The sequence below is a fragment of the Paroedura picta genome, chromosome 4 (assembly GCF_049243985.1).
Source record: "Paroedura picta isolate Pp20150507F chromosome 4, Ppicta_v3.0, whole genome shotgun sequence".
Classification (NCBI taxonomy): domain Eukaryota; kingdom Metazoa; phylum Chordata; class Lepidosauria; order Squamata; family Gekkonidae; genus Paroedura; species Paroedura picta.
This window is the reverse complement of record NC_135372.1, coordinates 137,781,266-137,804,552: the sequence shown is the minus strand read 5'-3', so window position 1 is coordinate 137,804,552 and position 23,287 is coordinate 137,781,266. Positions and strand designations below refer to the sequence as shown.

Genomic DNA, 23,287 nt, shown 5'->3' with positions numbered 1-23,287 from the left:
AATGAAGAGGACTTCCTCATCCCCCTCACGGGCTTCTTGGTCCATGAAGGTCAATACTGTCTACTCTGACTGGCAGAAGCACCTTTTTTTGTGTTAAATGCCCTCAGATCTTCTTCTAATTCAGGGATTCCCAACTAGGGTTCCAGGGAACCCAGAGGTTACGTGAGAACTCCTTTACGCAGGGAACCCAGGGAACCCAGGGGTTATGCAGCCTTTCCCAGAAGTTTGGATGGCTGCTGACATCACTGGAGCCCAGGTTCCCTATTGTTCTACAGGCAGCGGCATATAAGAACCAACTCTTCTTCTTCTTCTTCTTCTTTCTCCACAGTGGCAACTGTAAATGGTTGGTTGGTTGATTGGTTGGTTGGTTGGTTGGCTGGTTGGTTGGCTGGTTGGTTGGTTGGTTGGTTGGTTGGGTGGGTGGGTGGGTGGGTGGTTGGCTGGCTGGCTGGCTGGTTGGTTGGTTGGTTGATTGGTTGGTTGGTTGGTTGGTTGGCTGGCTGGCTGGCTGGCTGGCTGGCTGGCTGGTTGGTTGGTTGGTTGATTGGTTGGTTGGTTGGTTGGTTGGTTGGTTTCTTGGCTGGTTGGTTGGTTGGCTAGCTGGCAGGTTGGTTGGTTAGTTGGTTGGCTGGCTTCCTTATCTTACTTCTGCACCCAGTTCTCTGGGGGACCTGTCGCCACTTCCAGTGTTCCTTGAAGACTGAAAAATATTTCAGGGGTTTCTCCATTATCAAAATATTGAAAAAGGCTATTCTAACTCATTGCAACCCTACAAGTCAATGTCCTTCAGAACATGCTGGCAGGGGCTCAGGGAAACTGTGGTCTATGGACATCTGAAGAGCCAGTTTGGCAACCCCTGCTTTAACCCAATCGTCTCGAATGTGAATACCATAGCATCCACCCAGAACCAGCAACAGGCTTTCAAGGAGAAGGAGAAGCAACTGCTTCCTGATCAGTTGGCAACTCTCTTCCACTGAAATAGGGGGGGCACCAACCAGGATCCCCCCACCCCCACACTTACCTGAACCCAGAAGACAGTCCAGCATGCTAACATCACCCAGAAGTGACATCAGCTCACGGGGGATGTTGGGGTGATGCTTTGCCTTTTGGGGAAACTCTATGGTAAAAAAAATGGCCTCAAACCATAGAGTTTTGTCCAAATCCCAGAGTGTAAACCCCCAGCCACCCCAGCATGCCAGAATCACTTTCAGGTGATGTCAGCATATCAGGTGTTGGTGTTCATGTTAATCAAGGCAACGTGCAGTAGAGGAAGGACGATTGTCTGTCCTGTTTACAAAGTGCACCAGACCTGGCTGGGAATGCATATTCTGTCCTTATCTGTCATGCAGGAATTATCCCATGCGAAACTTGGAGAATGTATGAAGGAAGGCTAAAGAAGGGCATTGTTATGGGCATGTGTTACTTTAAGATTTGGAAATCAGGCATGCACACAAGGCATACATCCCCTGTCCGGCTTTTCCATGATGTTTTTCATCATGTCTATGTTCCCGTTTCTTCACGGGCAGGGTAGACTCAACTTGACTGTCCTCTACAAGTTTGGCTCCCTCTAGTGGTCGATTCACTATTACACAGGCTTGTTTCCAGCATGTTTCCCTGCAGATTTCAACTGCAGGTTTTCTGCTGGATGTAAAGAGATGTAGCATCAAATCGATCCCTAGAGAGAGTAACACATATGCAGAATTTGGCGGGGCCTTGACAAAACAGTAACTTAGAAGTGAGGAAAATGAGAACATTAAAAGGCCACTTGTTGAGCCTCTGAGAACTTTCAGGATTTTGAGAACATGTTGTAGCTCCCAGGTGTGTGGGAGAGGCCCAAAAAATGGTGGGAGGTCCTAAGCCAAGCATCATCCCCGGAGGGAGGCAGCTGTTTCTCAAGGGTTGCTCCCTGCAGACACAAAGATGCCCTTGGGCTCTTCTAAAGCATCCCCTAATCCATATAAGCACGTGTGGGGGAAACAGGGCTGGGTCTCTACTTCACAAAATCACCTGTTGTGATAAACATCACTGGGCATTAGGAGGCCACTGGACTTCTGCTTTGTGGACAAGGAAGAAGCCCGTGGGTGCCAGGAAACACACTAGTGGGCACCATGTTGGGTATTGCTCATTTAAGGATTTTCCCAGATCCATACTGCAGAGTGCTATCCCACGAATAATTATAGCCAGACTCAGCTCTTAGATCAGTGAGATTTACTTGTCTGCATTTCCTGGCCAGAGAGATAGTGAATAGACTGGCTAGACTTGTCATCTTACAAATAACATTCAGAAAACACAGGCCCAGAGTTCACCTAGGCACTACTAATCTGTCACTAGATTTGCCATGTCCTCTGCCCCTAGCTCATGTTGCCCATTGGACTTCCTAGTGTGTGTGTGGGGAGGGGGGTGGCATTGCATGCACCATTATGTCACCCTGGGAAAAAAGCCAGACATGTGGGGGTTAGCTCTAGGAATTGCATGAAATTCTACAGTCTTATCATAGAGTTTTTGGCCATTTTTGGCAAAGCTACCCTTTATCGCTTCTGGGTTTTCACCAGAAGTGATATAACAGTGCATGCGATGTCACAGCCCCCCCATGTCCCCTCCCTAAAATCCCTACTAAGGACAGACCCTATCTGTTTCTAGAATCATAGAATCATAGAAGGGACCACATGGATCATCTAGTCCCACCCCCTGCACTATGCAGGACTCTCACAATCCTCATCCACTGTAAGCTTCCACCCCCTTAAACCTTCACAGAATCAGCCTCTCCGTCAGATGGCTATCTGGCCTTTGCTTAAAAATATCCAAAGATGGAGAACCCACCACCTCCCAAGGAAGCCTGTTCCCCTAAGAAACCGCTCTGACTGTCAGGAACTTCTTCCAGATGTTTAGACAGGATTTCTTTTGAATTAATTTCATCCTATTCGTTCTGGTCTGTCCCTCTAGGGCAAGAGAGAACAATTCTGCTCCATCCTCCATATTGCAGCCTTTTAAATACTTGAAGATGGTTATCAGATCCCCTCTCAGTTGTCTCCTCTCCAAGCTAAACAGACCAAGCTCCCCCAACCTTACTTCTTATCAAAGTAGGAGATAAGCACTGGAAGAAACATACCATCTTGGCAAATGCCTGGTGTTTTTTTCAAAGGGAGATGCCAAACAGACAAGGCCTGTATGGAGACCATCAAGATCAGCCCTTCTCTCCTTTCTGCATCTCCTCTCGCAAAATGGAAATTTTTTAACAGAGGTTACAGTAGATGAGGGTTGTGAGTGTCCTGCATAGTGCAGGGGGTTGGACTAGATGACCCATGAGGTCCCTTCCAACTCTATGGTTCTATGATTCTAAAATACAGGCCCTCCAAGATGAACTTCAGTTGAGTCATCAGCTGCATCACTTCTTGGACAAACGGAATCTAACCAGCACTGGTCACCAGTCCTGACTACTGCAATGCACTCTGCCTTTGAAGACTGTTCCAGTGTGCATAGAATGCAGATGCAAACAAAGCTGTTAATGACTAGACATTTGCCAATTAAGGTTGTTTGCTGAGCTGACTGGTTGCTGTGTTGTTCCCTGTTTATTTTGCCTGGCGCTAGATGGGATCTTTATTGCATCTTTTGTAGCTTGTATATTCAGGACAGACAAAAAGGAAGCACTTCTCTCCAAGAGCAGTCTTGTGGAATTCACTGCTGTGGGATGTAGAGATGGCCATGAGTTGATTAGGCCTATTCCCCGTGGCTAGCTCCATTAACAGCTCTCATGACCAAATAGAACCTCCGTGTTCAAGAGCAGTAAACCTGAATACTGTTGCTGGATCCTCCTGCTTGCATGTTTTATGAGGGCACCTAGTTAGCCACTGTCTGAGAAGAAGACCAAGCCATCCATCCAATCTAGCATGGCTGCATTTGTCTTCTTGTGTTGCCTCTTTTAATATTAGGTTTGCTCGTTCTTGGTTTGGAAAATGCCTGGAGTCTTGAGGGCGGGGCTTGTGGAGAGTGGAGTTTGGAGAGGGGAGGGACCTCAACAGGAGACAATGTCGTAGAAGCCTCCCTCCAAAATAGCCAATTTAAAAATTTTAAAATTATTTTTTTAATTATTTAAATTATTTTAAAATTTTAAATGATTATTATTTTGATTTTTATTTCCTGCCACTCCCGGGACCGGCTCATGACAGTCCTCCATGATTAAAACCCCCAATAAAACCCCATTAAAATTAAAAAGGAACATAAAATTTATGATACACAGATCAAGAAACATGGTGGTCAAAATCCACTACATCCACCCCATAAACATCATACAATAGGAAAGTGGTAAGGGTTCTCCAAGGGAACTGAGCTTGGTCAGCTGGAATTGAATGCTTTAGACCAGGGGTAGTCAAACTGCGGCCCTCCAGATGTCCATGGACTACAATTCCCAGGAGCCCCTGCCAGCATTCGCTGGCAGGGGCTCCTGGGAATTGTAGTACATGGACATCTGGAGGGCCGCAGTTTGACTACCCCTGCTTTAGACTGATCCTGCATTGAGCGTGTCTGTAGGGGGGGTGGTCTAGACCAGGGGTAGTCAACCTGTGGTCCTCCAGATGTTCGTGGGCTACAATCCCCATGAGCCCCTGCCAGAGTTTGCTGGGAATTGTAGTCCATGAACATGTGGGAATTGTAGTCCAGGAACATCTGGAGAACCACAGGTTGACTACCCCTGGTCTAGACGGCCTGCATGGCCCCTTCCAACTCTGATTCTATGAGATCACTTGTGATCCTGGAAGACTTCCAGGAGGTTGGCAGCCTTCTTCAAAATACCTATCAGTGCTTTTACCATAGACTGTTTCAGTGGCGTTAATCCTCCTCGGTTTATTTGTTCAGAACCATTTCTAAGTTCCCGTGTCATTTGATCCACCCGCATGACCTTGAGATCACATTGGGATGGTACAGAAACCATGTAAACAGATAAAGCCGTCCTGCCGGAACCCGAGCAAGTTTGGCGCTCTTTCCGCCTTCTACCATATGTGCAAACAAGGATACCGAAGAGGAAGGGAGACATTTTGGGAGCCCTTGACTGCACGTCCCCTAAGCGGCCGGGAGTGGAGTGCACAAACAACCACCCAAGGGGCTTCTGTGAGAGCAACGGCAGAGCTCATTGATGCTCCTACATAAATGTAGGTGCCAGCTTGGTGTAGTGGTTAGGAGTGCGGACTTCTAATCCGGCATGCTGGGTTCGATTCTGCGCTCCCCCAAATGCAGCCAGCTGGGTGACCTTGGGATCGCCATGGTGCTGATAAAATTCTTCTGACTGAGCAGGAATATCAGGGCTCTCTCAGCCTCACCCACCTCACAGGGTATCTGTTGTGGGGAGAGGAATGGGAAGGCGATTATAAGCCGCTTTGAGCCTCCTTCGGGTAGGGAAAAGCGGCATATAAGATCCAACTCTTCTTCTTCTTCAGTAATCTCAGGGCTCTCTCAGCCTCACCCACCTCACAGGGTGTCTGTTGTGGGGAGAGGAAAGGGAAGGTGACTGTAAGCCGCTTTGAGCCTCCTTCGGGTAGAGAAAAGCGGCATATAAGAACCAACTCTTCTTGTTCTTCTAAAATCTGTGACACAAAAACTCCTTAAATGCTTAAGCACAACTCCGTGGCTGCCGAAAAGAAGGTAAAGATCGGTCCAATTCTCCCTCTTGGGTCCTGACGTCTTCTTACCTGTGTCAGATGACAGAGGGTCATCCAAGAATAGGCTGTCCAGCTGAGAGACAATCTAGAGCACCCTTTCTCAACCTTTTATAGTTGGCCAGTTCTATAGACCCCTGTGGTAGGCCGGCCGCTTGCACTATGAGCTAGGCTTAAAAAGGCCTAAGCTAAGACTGAACTAACTAGACTGTGTTTTAGCCTTTCTCAACTTTTTAACAATTGGGAACCCCCTGAAACATTCTTCAGGCTTCGAGAAACCCTACAAGTGGAGCAACCATGCAGAATATGGCTGGGAAGCTGAGCTGTGGACACGCCCACCCAGGGCCCCTCCCCTTCCTACCCTCTCCAGGCCCATCACTGGCCATTGGGGGGGAGGTCAACATGACCACATATGGTCATATCACCCAATAACTGTTTAACTCAGGGGTAGTCAAACTGCGGCCCTCCAGATGTCCATGGACCACAATTCCCAGAAGCCCCTGCCAGCAAATGCTGGCAGGGGCTTCTGGGAATTGTAGTCCATGGACATCTGGAGGGCCGCAGTTTGACTACCCCTGGTTTAACAAATTGAAATGATATATTAAAAATTAATGAACTCCCACCCATTCGGGAACCCCTTCCAGGGCCGTCAAGTAACCCCAGGGTTTCTGAAAACCTGCTGGAGAAAGCCAAAACTACACTCGGCGTACCTTGTCCTATAGACAGGCGAGATGGATTTCTAGAACATTCCACCGAGACAAGCATGTGCGTTAATTTCTTTTCTTGAATGCTTTGAAGCATTCTTGAAGCATACACAAAGGAATGGATTACAATCAGGGATGGGCAAATTGTGACCGTCCAGCTGTCCGTAGACTACAATTCCCATGAGCCCCTGAAAGGTATAGCCCTTGAAAGGGGATCTTGGGAATTGTAGTCCATGGAGGGCCACAATTTGCCTGTCCCTGGATTACATGATTCCTTTGTCTTTTCCTCGATAGTTGAACTTTCTAGCAATGATGCCCTACATCAGTGGTCCCCAATCTTTTTGTCACCAGGGACCACTCAACACCGGGGACCACTCAACGCCTTTTACTGAGGCCCGGTGGGGGGGGGGGTAGTTTACTCCTCTACTCTCAACCACTGCCCTAGCGCTCTCTGATCGCTATGGTAATGTTTAAACATCCCTTCAAAATAAGATACACACACGCCACAACAATGAAATGTGTTGTAAAGGGCTGGGGGGGATGAAGTAAAGGGCCGGGGGGGGGAGGCGTCCTTCGGGGCCCACCTCCAATTAGTCGAAGGACCACATGTGGTCCGCGGCCCACAGGTTGGGGATCGCTACCCTACATGACAAATGAGGTATTTCATTGGTTCAATTATCAGAGTCCCCTATAAAATGGACTCCCCTTCTCACATTTCTCAGTCGGTGGTCTCCTTCCAATGTGTCAGGGCCCCCCGGGGAACATAGGACCCCTGTTGAGAATGGCTAATCAAGAGAGACACCCCCCATGAACATTTTAATATCTTATCCTGGGAGGGGGGGGGGACAGGTGAAGCTGGCAGCTCAGGCAAACGAAACTCTGCATGCCCGATTTGGGGGAAGGAGTGATATCTCGCTCTCCTGTCACTCCAGATAATCCCAGAGTTATCAATGTAGCAGGTGCCAGGTTCCAGTCATCACCCTTTGTCTTCCTTGGCATGCTCAGAATCCCAGGATATTTTCTTAAAGGGCAACCAGCCTGCCCGAAAGCCGTGCTCTTGCATTGGCTAAACAGAGCTGCTGGAATGCAGCAAAGCAAGGAAAAGACAAGTTGGGATTTGTAGCTGGCTTAACAGAAGGGGTCACAGGTAGGGTTGGAGGGCGTCCACGAGCAAGCTGTGTGCTTCTGGGGCCTGAAATTGAAACACGTTCCTCCCTCCTTTCCTCCTTTGGGAAAACATATGGCTTTCGCCTCCCTTGTTTCACCCTCAAAACGATCCTGCAGGGGAGGTCAGGCCAAAACCCCCTGCACTATGTAGGACACTCACAACCCTATCACTCACCCACTGTCACCTGCCACCCTCTTGAGCCTTCACAGAATCAGCCTCTCCATCAGATGGCTCTCCAGCCTCTGTTTAAAATCTCTAAAGATGGAGATTTCCCGAGAAAGCCTGTTCCACTGAGAAACTGTTCTGACTGTCAGTTTTCAGCTCCACTCTCGGAGTATCTGTCCCTTTCTCCATACCAACTTTTCAACCATCCCATACGAGTGTCATGATAACAGGAGCTTGATTTGCAACAATTTTCAGGCAAGCAATGATTATCTCCACGCCAGGAAGAGCCTTGTCTGAATTTCACCTTCATACCTCACCACCTGCCTGTCCACACCCTGATACTTGTGAAAGATGAAGGGCTACATGTATGTTATAAGAACACAAGGAAAGCTGTACTGGATTAGACCAGTGGTCTACCTAGTCCAGCATCTGGTCTCACCCAGTGGTCGACCAGTTCCTCTGGAGGGCATAACTTCCCCCTGATGATTCATCCTGGCAGTGGGACCAAGAGTTTTACCAAGAAGAAGTACCATTTCATTGCCAGGTTCTGAGAGAACTGCTCTGTGAAAGCAGCTCTAGCAGGACTGTGACTAGTCCAAGGTCACCCAGCTGGCTGCAGGTGGAGGAGCGGGGAATTAGACCCGGCTCACCAGATTAGAAGCCGCCTATCTTGACCACTCCACCATGCTGGCTCCTAGTCACCCCAAGACCATTTTTAGAAAGAGGCAGCCTAAATAAAGCTTGAATAAATTAAATTAAAAAATAACGAATGAATGAACCAACAAACGAATGAATGAAATCAATAACCAGCCATCCTGTCATTGCAACCTCTAGAACAGCTTAATGCTTGGGGACAGGGGTGGGGGGCAGTTGTGTGCCATCATTTGAAAGTCAACAGCAGGGGTAGTCAAACTGCGGCCCTCCAGATGTCCATGGACTACAGTTCCCATGAGCCCCTGCCAGCAAATGCTGGCAGGGGCTTATGGGAACTGTAGTCCATGGACATCTGGAGGGCCGCAGTTTGACTACCCCTGGTCAACAGTATCTGGGCCTTTGTGCTGCCCCGGGGTCTCCTCTTTAGCCCCCCAGCTTAATGGATCATCCAGCTCCACGGCCTCCATCCAGACGGTAAGGGAGATGACTCATGCCGACAGCAATCCACAGTCCTGAGCTGGTTCACAGCCGAGTCAAGAGTTCAGAAGATGCATGGCCGATTAGCAATGCGACACCCACCAGCACCCCGGGGTGCCTGGGAACCAGCCCAGCCCAAGAGTGTCCTACCCTGACCCTCTGCAGCATGTCAGATCTAATGAGAGATCACGGAGGGCGGCCGTCACGCGGGACGAGGTGGAGCGTGAGGAGCGGCCCTGGGAGCGCCTTGGAAATGCCGTCTCCAGTCTAAGAGCAAGGAAACCTTGGAAACAATCTAGAGCCGGTTTCTTGGATTTTAGTCGTGACGCCGGCATATCGAAGGGACCGCTTGTCTGAATTTGTCTCCTGCGTACATTCTCTTTGAAGGGACATGCGTGCCTGGAGAGAGCTTCCCCCTTCAACCGAATGGTCGGCAACCTCAAGATATTCCTTGCAGCTTGGAAGTGGGGCCTCCAAACGGTACAGTGCCACAGAGTTCACCCTCCAAAGCTGCTATTTTTGCCTGGGGAACTGATCCTTATAGTCTAGAGATAAGCTGTCATTCCAGGAGACCTCCAGGCCACACCTGGAGCTTGGCTACCCCACGGTTGGACATATTCCTTGAGGTTTGGGGATGGTACAATGACTCAGCGTTCCCCCTTCAAAACAGCCATTTTTGCCTGAGGAGGCTGACCCTGAGAATCATAGAATCATAGAGTTGGAAGGGACCTCATGGGTCATCTAGTCAAACCCCCTGCACTATGCAGGACCCCCACAACCCTATTGCTCATCCACTGTCACCTGTCCCCCCCCCCTTGAGCCTTCACAGAATCAGCCTCTCCATTAGATGGCTCTCCAGCCTCTGCTTAAAAACATCCAAAGAAGGAGACCCCACCACCTCCTAAGGAAGACTGTTCCACTGAGGAACCGCTCTAACTGTCAGGAACTTCTTCCGGATCTTTAGGCAGGGCTCTTTCAGCCTCCCCTCCCTCACAGGGTGTCTGTTGTGGGGAGAGGAAAGGGAGGGCGATTGTAAGCTGCTTTGAGACTTTTTTTTTAAGTCTGTTTCGAGAGCGGTAAATAAACGAATGAATGAATGAATGAATGAATGAATGAATGAATGAATGAATGAATGAATGAATGAATGAATGAATGAATGAATAAATAAATAAATAAATAAATAAATAAATAAATAAATGATTGTTGCCACTTCTCCTTTCCCGCTCCACTTCCCCCACTGTTCTCGGGGGTTCACCAATTCCCTAGGACTCAGTTTTGGTTGGCCCAGGAAGCTGTGCCTTGCGCATGTAGAACCTGCTCCGGCATGAGTGAAGAGCTTTGGACAGTGAAATCACTAGACTCATAATGACAATCCATAAAACCGCGTGTGAACGGTAAAATCCCAATTGCCCTCTCCCTCTAAGCGTGGAGACGGTGGTTGCTTTCATTTGTTTTCCAAATGGGTGAGTGTTGGTGCAACATTGCTTTGCATTTTTTATTCTCCAATATAGAGCGGGGGTGGGGTGGGGGGGAAAGAAATCCATCTGAGTTAGGATGGGTTAGCAAAACAAAACAGCCTGGCTTTTTTTCTCTGGAATCACGTATCGCACTCATCTGAGACCCTCATTATAAGTAATGCTTAAGACAAAGGCCAACTCAATTAAGGACCTCATTATTTGCTCCATGCCTAGAAGTCATAAATAAATTCTCTTTATTTGCCTGATCATTATATCAAACGGGGGAGCATTGACCCCCATCATTGCTCAGGGGCGGTTGCAAGTTTATCACTGCAATTCATTTCCGGAGATAATTTGTTTCCCCTCCATTATGCAATCTTTTAATCTCTGTTTAGAGAATGGAGAAGGAGGAACAAAGAGAACTGCATTTGGATGATTTTTATTTTAACTGATAAAGCTGTCATCTATGTGCTTGCTGATACATTTCAATATACCTTGGTGCTTTGTAGACTTGCCAGATGCTTTGTTCTTAGTTCCAATGTGCCCTGTATTCATCCATTGCCATTTTTTGCCTTGAAAGAGGGGCTTGTCTTCCCCCAATTGTCTCTCTTCCCACCACCCCAATATATATCAGTCTGTGGCCTTTACCAAAGACCTTCTTCTTGCATGTTGCTTCCCACAGCTAGGATTAATTTTAAACTTCAATATATATATTAATTATATTAGTTATATAAAGTGTATTATTTGTATTGATCCATACCAGTCTGTCTTCCATCCTGGCCATGGGGTGGAGACGGTGTTGGTCACCCTGATGGACAATCTCCATCGCCAGCTGGATCGAAGCGGCTCTGCTGTGTTAGTTCTGCTAGATCTGTCGGTCGCATTTGATGTGGTCGACTATGAGCTACTAGCATGCCACCTCGCCAGGATGGTAATAAGGGGCACAGCATTACACTGGATGTGCTCCTTCCTCCTAAACCACATGCAGCCGGTGCTGAGGCAGCTGCATTGGTTACCAGTTGCTTGTTGGTGGTCCCCGGTCCCCGGGAGGTGCATCTTTTTGGCCCTGGCCCCTACCTGGTGGAATGAGCTCCTGGAAGAGCTGTGGGCTCTGCGGGATTTACCAGCTTTCTGCAGGGCCTGCAAAATGGAGCTCTTCCGCCAGGCTTATGGCGCCACGTGGTGTGATTGGGTCCCCCTCTTCTACAGTCCTTCAGGCCATCCCTGGTCTCCTCCTTGGGTAATGCCGTCATGTTGGGTTGGTTGATGTGTCATGTATTAGGATGGTTTTTTATGTATTAGCGGTTTTTATCGGCGGGGTTATATGCTGTTACCCGACATGAGCCTTAGGGGAGTGGCGGGCTATAAATCTAAATAATAATAATAATAATAATAATAATGTTGTCTCCCTTCCTGAGCCTACCTGAGCCTAAGGGTAGGCTACAAAAATAGATAGATAGATAGATAGATAGATAGATAGATAGATAGATAGATAGATAGATAGATAGATAGATAGATAGATAGATAGATAGATAGATAGACAGACAGACAGACAGACAGACAGACAGACAGACAGACAGACAGACAGACAGACAGATCATCATCATCTTTATTTAGAACATTTAGATTGCCCATCTCCAGGACCACCTTCCCCAAAAGTAATATCACATCATCGGCCCAACAGACTTTTTAAAAAAATCCCCCACCACCACCAGGCAATTTGCATCCCTAGCCTTTCCACAAGATACCCAAAAGCTTGAGAAGCCTGGCCTAGCAACTAGCTGCTGGTTGACGTCAGAGCACAGGGTCAGCCATTTACTACTGTATAACACCGCTTCCAGAGAGAAACCTAGAAGTGCCCCACTGTCCTGTAGGAATCACGAGAAATTATATGAGTAAGATCAGGGCTCTCTCAGCCTCACCTCCCTCACAGGGTGTCTTGTGTGGGGAGAGGAAAGGGAAGGTGACTGTAAGTCGCTTTGAGACTCCTTCGGGTAGAGAAAAGCGGCATCTAAGAACCAACTCTTTTTCTTCAGTAATATCAGAGCTCTCTCAGCCTCACCTCCCTCAGTGAGGGGGAGCTCGCCACCTCCTAAGCAGCCCATTCCACTGCTAAACTGATCAGAATGCAAATTCCCCCCCCCCCCTGATTCTGTTCTACACGTAAACCCATTACTGCAGGTCCTCTTCTCTGCTGCCAAAATGAACCACTCCCTGCCCTCCTCCAAGTGACAACCTTTCAAATACTTAAAGAGGGCTATCATGTCCCCTCTCAACCTCGTCTTCTCCAAGCAGAACATCCTCAAGTCCTTCAGCCTTTCCTCACATGGCTTGGTCCTCAGGCCCTGGATCATGCTGGTCGCTCTCCTCTTCCCCCTCTCCTTTTTTCCCACATCTTTCCACCCCTCATTTTACAGTTCCCATTATATATATTGTAATCTCCCGAGGGCTTGGCCCTTCCATTTCGATTACAGCCACAAAAAGCACAATTCGTGTCCTTGTCTCCAAGCCAATGATAAAACGGATTGTTCTAACAACAACAGGTGTAGGTTCGCTGGCGCTTGCATTTCGTGGAGAGCCTACGTGTGCCAAATTAATGCAAGCAGGATGTTGCGCCCCCTCCCCCCCCCCCTTGGCAGCTTGAGCTGCCTGTTCAGCTCTCATCATGGAACTTTCCTTGGCTGCCGTGAGCAGAATTTCCTGTTTAGCAACCGAATATCGCATGACTTCTCTTTTGTAAACAGCACAGGAATTTTATTCACAAGTCCGAAAGCGCCACTATGGCAAATTAAGAAGTACCTGAAGAAAATGCCTCTCCAATGAAATAATCCCTTTGCATGAGATTAATGCAGGCTTTCTGCAGGCCAGGGGCTTCTTGACAGCCCTGGAAGGGTTTCTCGAATGGGTGGGAGATAATTAATTGTGCATATATTTTTAAAGTTTGTTAAACATTTATCCGTTGATATGCTCAGGTCGTACCAACCTCCCCCTCCCCAAATGGCCAATGGTGGGCCTGCAGGGGATGGGAAAGCAAGGGGCACCAGGTGGCCATGTTCACAGCTCTGCTTCCCAACCATATTCTGCATGATCGCGCCACTTCCGGGATTTCTCAAAGCCCAAAGAATTTTTGGGAGAGCCAGTTTGGTGTAGTGGTTAGGAGTGCGGACTTCTAATCTGGCATGCCAGGTTCGATTCTGCACTCCCCCACATGCAACCAGCTGGGTGACCTTGGGCTCGCCACGGCACTGATAAAACTGTTCTGACCGAGCAGTGATATCAGGGCTCTCTCAGCCTCACCCACCCCACAGGGTGTCTGTTGTGGGGGGAGGAATGGGAAGGCGACTGTAAGCCGCTTTGAGCCTACTTCGGGTAGGGAAAAGCGGCATATAATAACCAACTCTTCTTCTTCTTCTTCTTCTTCTTCTTCTTCTTCTTCTTCTTCTTTCAGGGGTTTCTCAGTGGTCAAAAAGTTGAGAAAGGTTAGACAAATGCTTCAGATCCTGGTTAGATTCAAGGTGCTTTCCCCCACCCCCCTTCCCAAGAAGCCTCCCTCTCACCGTTCTGAAACGGCAAATACTGTCCTTTGTGGGGAAATCCGTGGTATTGTGAGGTGGGGTTCCGGCCATGGGCATGAATCGCAATTTGAACTTCCTGGAAGATTTGTCCTCATAAAGCTTTCCCTGAGGGCTCTGCCCCTTGTCCTGAAAGGGACTGGCCTCCTCACTGAAACGAATGACACCCTTAGTCAACCACCAGGGAAATCCAACCCCACTTAAGGGTCATGATTAAGGCAGGTGTCCAAAGGACAGCTGCAAACGCGCTAATTGCCTGTGGCAGTGATCGTTTGGAACATAATACATTTGTCCTTCCAGCCCTTCACAGTTTTGCACAATTGGCTTCGAAACAGACTCTTGTCCGTTCACCTGGAGCGATCAGAAATCATTCCCAGGGGACTAGGCACAAACGTTTTATAAAAGGGGAGGAAGGGAGTACTTTATCTAAATTTGTTATTTAGGGCACAGGTAAATATAACAGGTTTTAATCTCGCAATATTCCACCAAATCTGTAAGAAAAAAAAAGTGACCAAATACGATTGACCCATTTCTGCAAGGAGCCCCAATGACTGATTTATGCCTCTGCATCTGTTCTAAAGCTTCAAGCGGTTGTTTTATAACTGGGGTCTGAGATGCCCATTTGCTTTGTTGGATCTGAAGAAAAATGGCAGCATGTGGGCATGTTCAGCACATCTCCAGTTGATAGTTCCTGAGGTGGATCTGGCAATGTTGTGTCTATGAGGCCCTTTAAGAATAGAGCTATGGGAATCCTCACTTGGGGGAAAATGTATATAAAAGGATTCCTGTTATTCAGACAGATTGGGATGATATCTATCTTCCTTTCCAAATGACCTTTGTTCAAAGCTGCGGAGAAAGTCGAAAAGCAATAGGCACCAAAAGCTAAAATATATTTTAGAAGAAGAAGAAGAATCGGGGTTTATACCCCACTTTTCACTGCCAGAAGGTGTCTAGAAGGTTTTATACCCCACTTTTCACTGCCCGAAGGTGTCTAGAAGCAGCTGACAATTGCCTTCCTTTCCTCTCCCCACAACAGACCTCACGTGAGAGAGGTAAGGCTGAGAGACCCCTTACGTTACTGCTCTGTGAGAACAGCACTATCAGGGCTGTGATGAGCTCAGGGTCACCCAGCTGGCTGTATGTGGAGGAGCAGGGAAGCAAAACCAGCTCACCAGATTAGGAGCCGCTGCTCTTAACCACAACACCAAAAATACGTCAAGAAGCAGAAAATTCCAAAGTGATGAAAAACAACCGCAGGGGCCAGAGCAAAACAAGGAACACTAGAATCATAGAATCATAGAGTTGGAAGGTACCTCATGGGTCATCTAGTCCAACCCCCTGCACTATGCAGGACACTCACAACCCTAGCATAGACAGCTTCAAGAGGGGACTGAATAAACATAAGGAGCAGAGGGCCATCAGTGGCTATTAGCCCCAAGGTGGAGATGGAACACTCTGTCTGGGGCAATGATGCTCTGTCTTCTTGGTGCTGGGTGGGGGCAAGCATGGGAGGACTTCTGGAATGCTGGTGGACCTCTTGAGTTTTGGTGTCCACCTGGAAGTCCATCAGTGGCTATTAGCCCCAAGGTGTAGATGAAACACTCTGTCTGGGGCAGTGATACTCTGTCTTCTTGGTGCTGGGTGGGGGCAAGCATGGGAAGACTTCTGGAATGCTGGTGGGCCTCCTGAGTTTTGGTGTCCAACTGGACAGGCCATCAGCCTGATCCAACATGGCTTCTCGTATGTCCTTAAGAAGCAGATGGGGGGGGGGGTAAAAAGATTTATGAATCGTCCCATCATTGTGTGTGTGTTTTTCCCCCTGTTGTAGACAGCAGACTAAACGGTGAGATCAAATTGATCTGGGAGGATCCGATTTCCACAGTATTGGCTCACGCGCACGTGATGACGCGCAGAAAATGGCGACTGAAAATTTCGCAGAATTCTTGAACAAACTCAAGGAGATGCACGAGAAAGAGGTCCAAGGTACGCAGAAATGGGGGAGTCCTTTGGGAATGCTGAGTCACCAAGCTCACAGCTGGGACCCTTGTGGACCCAGAGGCTGAGTCTTCTCTGTTGGGTCCTACTTGTTCTTCCACCAGCAAAAGAGGGGCAGTCTCAGTTCTCATACTGTAACATTCATCATCATGCATCCCTGGCATAGCCTCTTGGGGATTCAAATGAGGGGTCCACCTCCTTCTTGGGAATGTAAAGTGCTGTCACATTGAAGCCAATTTATGGTAACCCCATTAAGGGGTTTTCAAGGTCAGTGATTAACCAGAGGCAGTCTGCCCTTGTCTTCTTCTGTAGAGTCTTCCTTGGTGGTCTCCTCTCCAAGTCCCTGTCTCCTCTCCATGTGTGCATGACTGAGCAGCATATGAAGAACATCCTCCAGGGGGCATCGGAGGGGATGTATATTTAGCATAGTTAGCTTAGGAACATCTTGAAGTTTTTTCAAATTCCGTCTAAGCATCCAGAAGGAATTCCTGACAGAGTGGTTTCTCAGTGGAACAGGCTTCCTCGGGAGGTGGTGGGTTCTCCATCTTTGGAAATGTTTAAGCAGAGGCTGGATAGCTATCTGATGGAGAGGCTGATTCTGTGAAAGTTCAAGGGGATGGCAGGTTACAGTGGATGACCGATAGGGTGGTGAGTGTCCTGCATAGTGCAGGGGGTTGGACTAGATGACCCATGATGCCCCTTCCAACTCTATGATTCTATGATCTGCTGTAAAACCAGTGGGACCTGGGACTGGCGTACCTGCAAAACAGATGGTAACCACATAAACTAAGTTTGCTATTCTGATTTGGTCCTTGCATCTCTTAAAAAACTTCATTGTGCTCTATGCTAATGTTCTGTTCACCCTCTACCTATCTGTATGAACTGGTAACTTCCATTTCAAAGTATCTGAAAAAGGATGCATGCACAAAAAAAAATTTACCTTAGAGAAAAAAAAACTTTTATTGGTCTTAAATTTACCCCTGGGCTTGAATTTTGCTGCTTCAGGACTTTGGATGGTCCTATTTTGGCAAATAGTCTCCCGTAAACAAGTTGTTTTCTTGCTGCAGTTTGCAAACAAGAATGTCATCTGATCTTCCCAGATTCCTTCGAAGTGTCACATGGCATTTGCACGGGGGGGGGGGGGGGGGTCTAGCATCTTATCCAAACCCTCTTTATTTAACTCTTTCAGGCCTGCAAGCAAAACTGAACGAGCTGACCAATGAGAAATGCCGGTGAGTGAAGCAGATACTGTTGTGTTCAGCATTCTGGGGGCAAAGGTGGGTTTTAGAAGGTTCATTTTGGAATTCTCAGGGCCACATTCCTGCATAAGGTGCTCCACACAATAGGTATGGGAAATTAGGAGCTGGGACTGGATTGAGCTGGGTTTGTACAAAGGTCTGTTTGAATGAACCAATAAGGGGATACCTGGAATAGGAGAAACCTTTTTTTTCAGTATCAACCTTAAGATTCCCATTTCTGTAATGGGAAATTCCAGGAGATTTGGAGAGGTGGAGTTTAAGAGGTAGCTCTATAAGCCATAGAGTTCACTCTCCAAAGCTGCTGTTTTCTCCAGGAGAACTGATCTCTGTCTCCTGGAGATAAGCTGTAAATCCAGGAGATCTCCTGACCCACTTGGAAGTTGGCCTGCCTATTCCTCCTGCGTGGATTAGTGAAATTATAACACCAATGTGCATGTCTAGGTTGTGCTAATCTTTTTATTTGTGACATTAAAAGCACCTTTTCGGGGTGTCAGAATCCACCAGCTTTCTTATTTCACCCCTTTTGTTCTCCTCAACATTAGAGACACCCAAAGAATTGATGAGCTCTTTGCCAAAAACCACCAACTACGAGAGCAGCAGAAAGTCCTGAAAGATAATGTGAAGGTGTTGGAAAACAGGTAAATTGTATGCATCCGCATGTCAGCAAAGCCCAGCAACTAGCTGGCTTTTCGTCCAAATGCTGGCAGGGGTTCCTGGGAATTGTGGTCCATGGACATCTGGAGGGCCGCAGTTTGACTACCCCTGCATTAATTCTTCTATAAAAGGGGTGGCCAAACTGTGGCTCTGCAGATGTCCATGGACTACAATTCCCATGAGTCCCAGGGGCTCATGGGAATTCTAGTCCATGGACATCTGCTTGCATTTTTTATTTTGTTATTAATATTTAAATAAAAAACTGCTGCAGGAATTGCAGGGGTGGGATTCTTGAAGATGTGACAAAGGACCAGCTGAGTCTGCACAATATATAGTCAACGATGGCTTTGAACAGACTGCACTAATTTTGCCAGAGTTGTGTCCCTGAAACTAACAGTATATTTAGACTTAAACTCAGTAGCGGGGCATTCAGAAAGGGCCTCTGAGCTCTTAAAATATTACAAGTGTTTGTATAGAGAGTATATCTGTATTCTAAAAATATTACATCTGTCTTCAACCAGAGAGGTGCTCAGAAAATCTTACATCTGTCTTCCAGAGGTCCCCAGTGTGGTTCCCAGCAGGTGTTTTTAGGAAGTGAGCAAGGCCTTTGCCCAACAAAGCTCGTGATTGGCTATTGAAGATTTGATTGGCTGAAGAGATTTTTTAAAATGTTGCCTGGGCAGCAGCCACCACCATGGAATGAGGATTTTCACTGTGTGAATGAATTTAAAATGCAGCAACCATTTTGTGGCTGGCTGTACCTCCTGAGGCAGCCATTCACTGGCTGCCATTTTGTTCCTTTACCCACCACACCATTTCAGAATTCCAAAAATACCCGCAATCTCAAAACGGTTGGGGACCCCTAACATAGAAAGAACCCCTCTGCTCTAAAAAGTCATATCAAGAAAGCCCCTCTGCTCTAAAAAATATTACCTCTGTCTTCATATCAAGAGTCTTCTGTTCTAAAAACATTACCTCTATTTTCATAGGCGAGAACCCCTCTGCTCTAAAAGCATTACCTCTGTCTTCATATGAGAGAGCCCCTCTGTTCTAAAACATTACCTCTGTCTTCATATCAAGAGAACCCCTCTGTTCTAAAAGCATTACCTCTGTCTTCATATGAGAGAGCCCCTCTGTTCTAAAAGCATTACCTCTGTCTTCATATGAGAGAGCCCCTCTGCTCTAAAACATTATCTCTGTCTTCATATCAAGAGAACCCCTCTATTCTAAAAGCATTACCTCTGTCTTGATATGAGAGAGCCCCTCTGCTCCAAAAATGTCACCACTATCTTCATACAGAGAAAATCCCTCTGCTCTAAAAACATCACCTCTGTCTTCATATAGCCTCTGGTTTTAAAGCATTGTATCTGTTTCCACCCTTTATTATTTGTACTTCATTCAGGTTACGAGCTGGTCTCTGTGACAGATGCCAAGTGACTCAGGAGCTTGCGAAGAAGAAGCAGCATGAATTTGGAAAGGCCCATTTCCAGAGCCTCCAACACATTTTCATCCTCAGTAAGCAGAACAGAGATCTTTCCTGTGTCTGAGAGTGAGAGAGTTGGGCACCCAGGCCATGCTTTTTTTCCCCAATGGGTACTTATTTTGCTTCTGAAAAAAAAATCAGAACTTTTTGGCATTGTAGTACCAAGCGAGATATTTTGAGTCTTGCTTTGACAGCTCCACGGTTTCTATTATATTTTAGGTGTCAGTAACTGATGGCCAAGAGCCTCTTGTGGCGCAGAGTGTTAAGGCAGCGATATGCTGTCTGAAGCTGTCTGCCCATGAGGCTGGGAGTTCAATCCCAGCAGCCGGCTCAAGGTTGACTCAGCCTTCCAGCCTTCCGAGGTTGGTAAAATGAGTACCCAGCTTGCTGGGGGGTAAACGGTAATGACTGGGGAAGGCACTGGCAAACCACCCCGTATTGAATCTGCCATGAAAACGCTGGAGGGCGTCACCCCAAGGGTCAGACATGACCCGGTGCTTGCACAGGGGATACCTTTACCTTTACCTTTTTAACTGATGGCCTAGAACTGGGATGCAAACACAAATAATAAATGAAACTAACTGGGACAAAATTGTATTAATATGGAACCATTGTGTAATTATGATTGACCACTGGAGAAGGCCATATGGCCGAAATACATGCAGTCAAGATCACATGAGGTCTATATTTGGCATACCTGTACAATTTTATTCTGTCTTAGTTATATTGGGCCTAAAGTGCTTCTAGTTTAAATGTAATAAATAAATACATTATTCGTTATTCATTAGGACATGGTATTACAGGGCCCGTAAATTTGAAATTCCTTAATTTTTCGGTTCTTAATTCAATTTTTGGGTTGTTTTTTCTCCCCACTTTCTTTGCTTTTGACCCAATGCAGTTTCCATAATTCTCCTCATTTTTATCCTTACAACAACCTTGCAAGGTAGGTTAGTCAGGGAGCGTGTGGCTGGCCGATGATTATCCGGCAAACCTCCCTGGCACAACAGAGATTTGAACTTGGGTCTCTCTGATCTTAGTCCAACTCTTTAACCATGGTGTTGCATTCGCTCATTTTAAGACCCTGGGCGTCTCTCTCAGCTTCAGTTCTCTATCAATAAAATGGGACCAATGGGAGCCCCACATCACAGTGTCATTGCATAGAGGGCTATGATGTGAGATTGTTAAGCACTGCTTAAATTGAAGGATGACATTTAAATGATTGGGAGGGAAGGGAGCATGGCCTAGCCCTAGCCCAATCTCATTAGATCTTGGATGCTAAGCAGGGCCAGTACATGAAAGGAAGGAAGGAAGACTCTGCAGGAAGACTCTGGAAGAGCAAGGCAATGACCAACTACCTCTGCTTCTCACCTGCCTTGAAAGCCCAGTTCTGGGGTCACCATAAGTCTTGGATGGGAGACCGCCAAGGAAGGCTCTGCAGAGGAAGGCCATGGCCAACCTCCTCTGCTTCTGACTTGCTTTGAAAGCCCCTTGTTGGGGTCAATATTTGGAAGTGAGACCACCAAGGAAGACTCTGCAGAGGAAGGCCATGGCCAACCTCCTCTGCTTAACCACCTCCCTTGAATCCCCTTGCTGAGATCTAAGCCTAAGCTTAGTAGGGTGGATATTTGGATGGGAGACCACCAAGGAAGACTCTGCAGAGGAAGGCAATGGGAGATCTCCTCTCCTCGCTTGTCTTGAAAGCCCCTTTGCTGAGTCCATAAGTCCATAAGTCATACTTGAGGACACTTTACACACACATTTAAACAAGTACGGCACCCCTGGAAGTGCAACATGAGAGTCCAATGGGTTCCTTTTGTCAGGGAAGTGCCAAGCCCCACTCAGCTCCCTGAAAGTCACGCTCCTTCAATCAGAATCCATCTGTAAACACATTCCGCTTTCTCTGACCCATCCATCTCTTCCTTTCCCCCATGAACAGCGAATGAACTGAATAATATGAGAGAGGAGAACAAGAGACTGAAGGAAGAACTGAAGAGGTTCTGCAGCATGGAGTAAGTTCTTTGCCTTTGCTCCTGTTTATCCCTCGGTGTTTTTCAATAATTTATCAATGAAGGTCACTGTGTGGGCGGGATTTCTTGGAGACTGGAGAGATGGCTCCGTCCTTGAGGGTTTCTGTGACCCGCATCAGAGAGATCGAGATAGACCCGGGGCTAGATGACATCAATTCTGCCTTGAGTAAACAGAACCTAAGTCAGACCTGGGCCAAGAGTTCTTGCCTAGCATGAATTATCCAAAGACAACATCAGCATTATCCAAAGACACATCATGAGAGGGGACATGATAGCCCTCTTTAAGTATTTGAAAGGTTGTCACTTGGAGGAGGGCAGGAAGCTGTTCCCATTGGCTGCAGAGGAAAGGACACGCAGTAATGGGTTTAAACTTCAAGTACAACGATATAGGCTAGATATCAGGAGAAAATTGTCCCAGTCAGAGTAGTTCAGCAGTGGAATAGGCTGCCTAAGGAAGTGGTGAGCTCCCCCTCACTGGCAGTCTTCAAGCAAAGGTTGGATACACACTTTTCTTGGATGCTTTAGGATGCTTAGGGCTGATCCTGCGTTGAGCAGGGGGTTGGACTAGATGGCCTCTGTGGGAACCTTCCAACTCTATGATTTTATGATTCTATGATTCTATGGCCTGTATGGCCCCTTCCAACTCTAGGATTCTATGATTGGAAAACCTTTTTATGAGTTTTTTTTTATTTTAGCTGCAGCAAAAAGACAAAGTCACAGAGGAACTCTAGTTCATCAAAAACCTATGCAAAAAATCGAGGATTACATAGGGTTACATCTGCATCTTGTCTGCCCCATAGGGCTGGCTTAGTGGCCCGGTCAATGCAATAATGCCACTTATTGTGGGTCCCCTCAGGGACATTCCCACAAGTCTCCAGGCCAGCCCTGGAGCTCCTGACATGGCAAGGAGTAATTCAAGCATATAATTGAATTACTTTTGCTTTAGGATGCTTTGGGCTGATCCTGCGTTGAGCAGGGGATTGGACTAGATGGCCTGTATGGCCCCTTCCAACTCTATGATTCTATGATTCTATAATAAACAAAGCATATTCTCTAAACAATCCTAAACTCCTGGTGCCTGATTGTATCGAGCTAACAGACATTGTCCTATCATGGATGTAAAGTTAAGGTGATTAGGCTGGGCTGTGTTGTATAATTTGAGATCGTGTGTGGTAAGGAAGAAAGTGGAAGAAAGAGGAAGTGGGAGCCCACCTTAAACAAAGAAATCCCCAGAGCATGAGCTCAGGGTTTTCCCACTGCAGTCTCACCAGTGACCACTTGATGCCACTAGTGAGCACACAGGTACAGCTCAGCTGCTCAAACAGCTTAGCAACAGCCCTTCAAGGCTGACTTCACCAAATAAACTTGCTGGTTGAAATGCCAACGAAAGATCATAATGTGGGAAGCGTGGAACGTGTGCACAGGCAATACAAATGCCAACTATCATTGTTGTTGCTATCTTTCTTGCTATTGCAGGGGCAGGCCCAAGCCCCCGAGGGTGTTATCCAGAGATGGGAGCTCCACCCCAGAATCACCTTTGCCCTTGCTGTCCCCAAGGAACCGAAAATCCAGCCCTGAGAAAGCTACGAGTCACGAACTAGAAGATCCACATAATGAACCGCTCAGCTATCCACTGGGAGAAGGCAAGTTCTTCTGAGTTTGGCTCCAGTTTGTTTGCTGCATGGGTAGGGTTGCCAACCTCCAGGTGGGTCCCGAAGCTCTCTTGGAACCAGATCTGATCCCCAGACTGCATACACCAGTGGAGAAAACAGCTGCTTTAGTGGGTGAATTCTATGGCATTATACCCTCCCAAGCAGGGAGAAAGGTTGAAAGGCTCCTGATCCAAGCAGGTCTTCCATTTCTACCTCGGGCGTCTCTGGAGCTTCCTACCCCAGTGACAGCTCTGGGGTTCGGCCACCTCGCCCTGGTCACAATGGATCCCTGTCGCTTACCAAGCCACTGTCCCGGTGGTTAGGGTTTGTAGTCCGGGACCGGTCCATTCCAGGCCGGAGCTTTCCCCGATA

At 47.3% G+C, this 23,287-nt stretch overlaps 1 protein-coding gene across 2 annotated transcripts in view; it reads left to right on the top strand.

Annotated features, from left to right (window-relative positions):
* RBBP8NL (RBBP8 N-terminal like) overlaps positions 1–23,287 on the top strand; it is a 50,269-nt gene that overhangs the window by 8,648 nt on the left and 18,334 nt on the right. For both annotated transcript variants that reach the window (XR_013230624.1, XM_077335793.1), the window contains exons 2-7: positions 15,674–15,828; positions 17,030–17,072; positions 17,642–17,737; positions 19,156–19,268; positions 21,173–21,245; positions 22,740–22,906. Coding sequence is in view for 1 of the 2 variants with exons in the window: in XM_077335793.1 (XP_077191908.1) it covers positions 15,762–15,828; positions 17,030–17,072; positions 17,642–17,737; positions 19,156–19,268; positions 21,173–21,245; positions 22,740–22,906 (559 nt within the window). In the remaining variant the exon portion in view is untranslated. The remainder of the gene's footprint in view (positions 1–15,673; positions 15,829–17,029; positions 17,073–17,641; positions 17,738–19,155; positions 19,269–21,172; positions 21,246–22,739; positions 22,907–23,287) is intronic.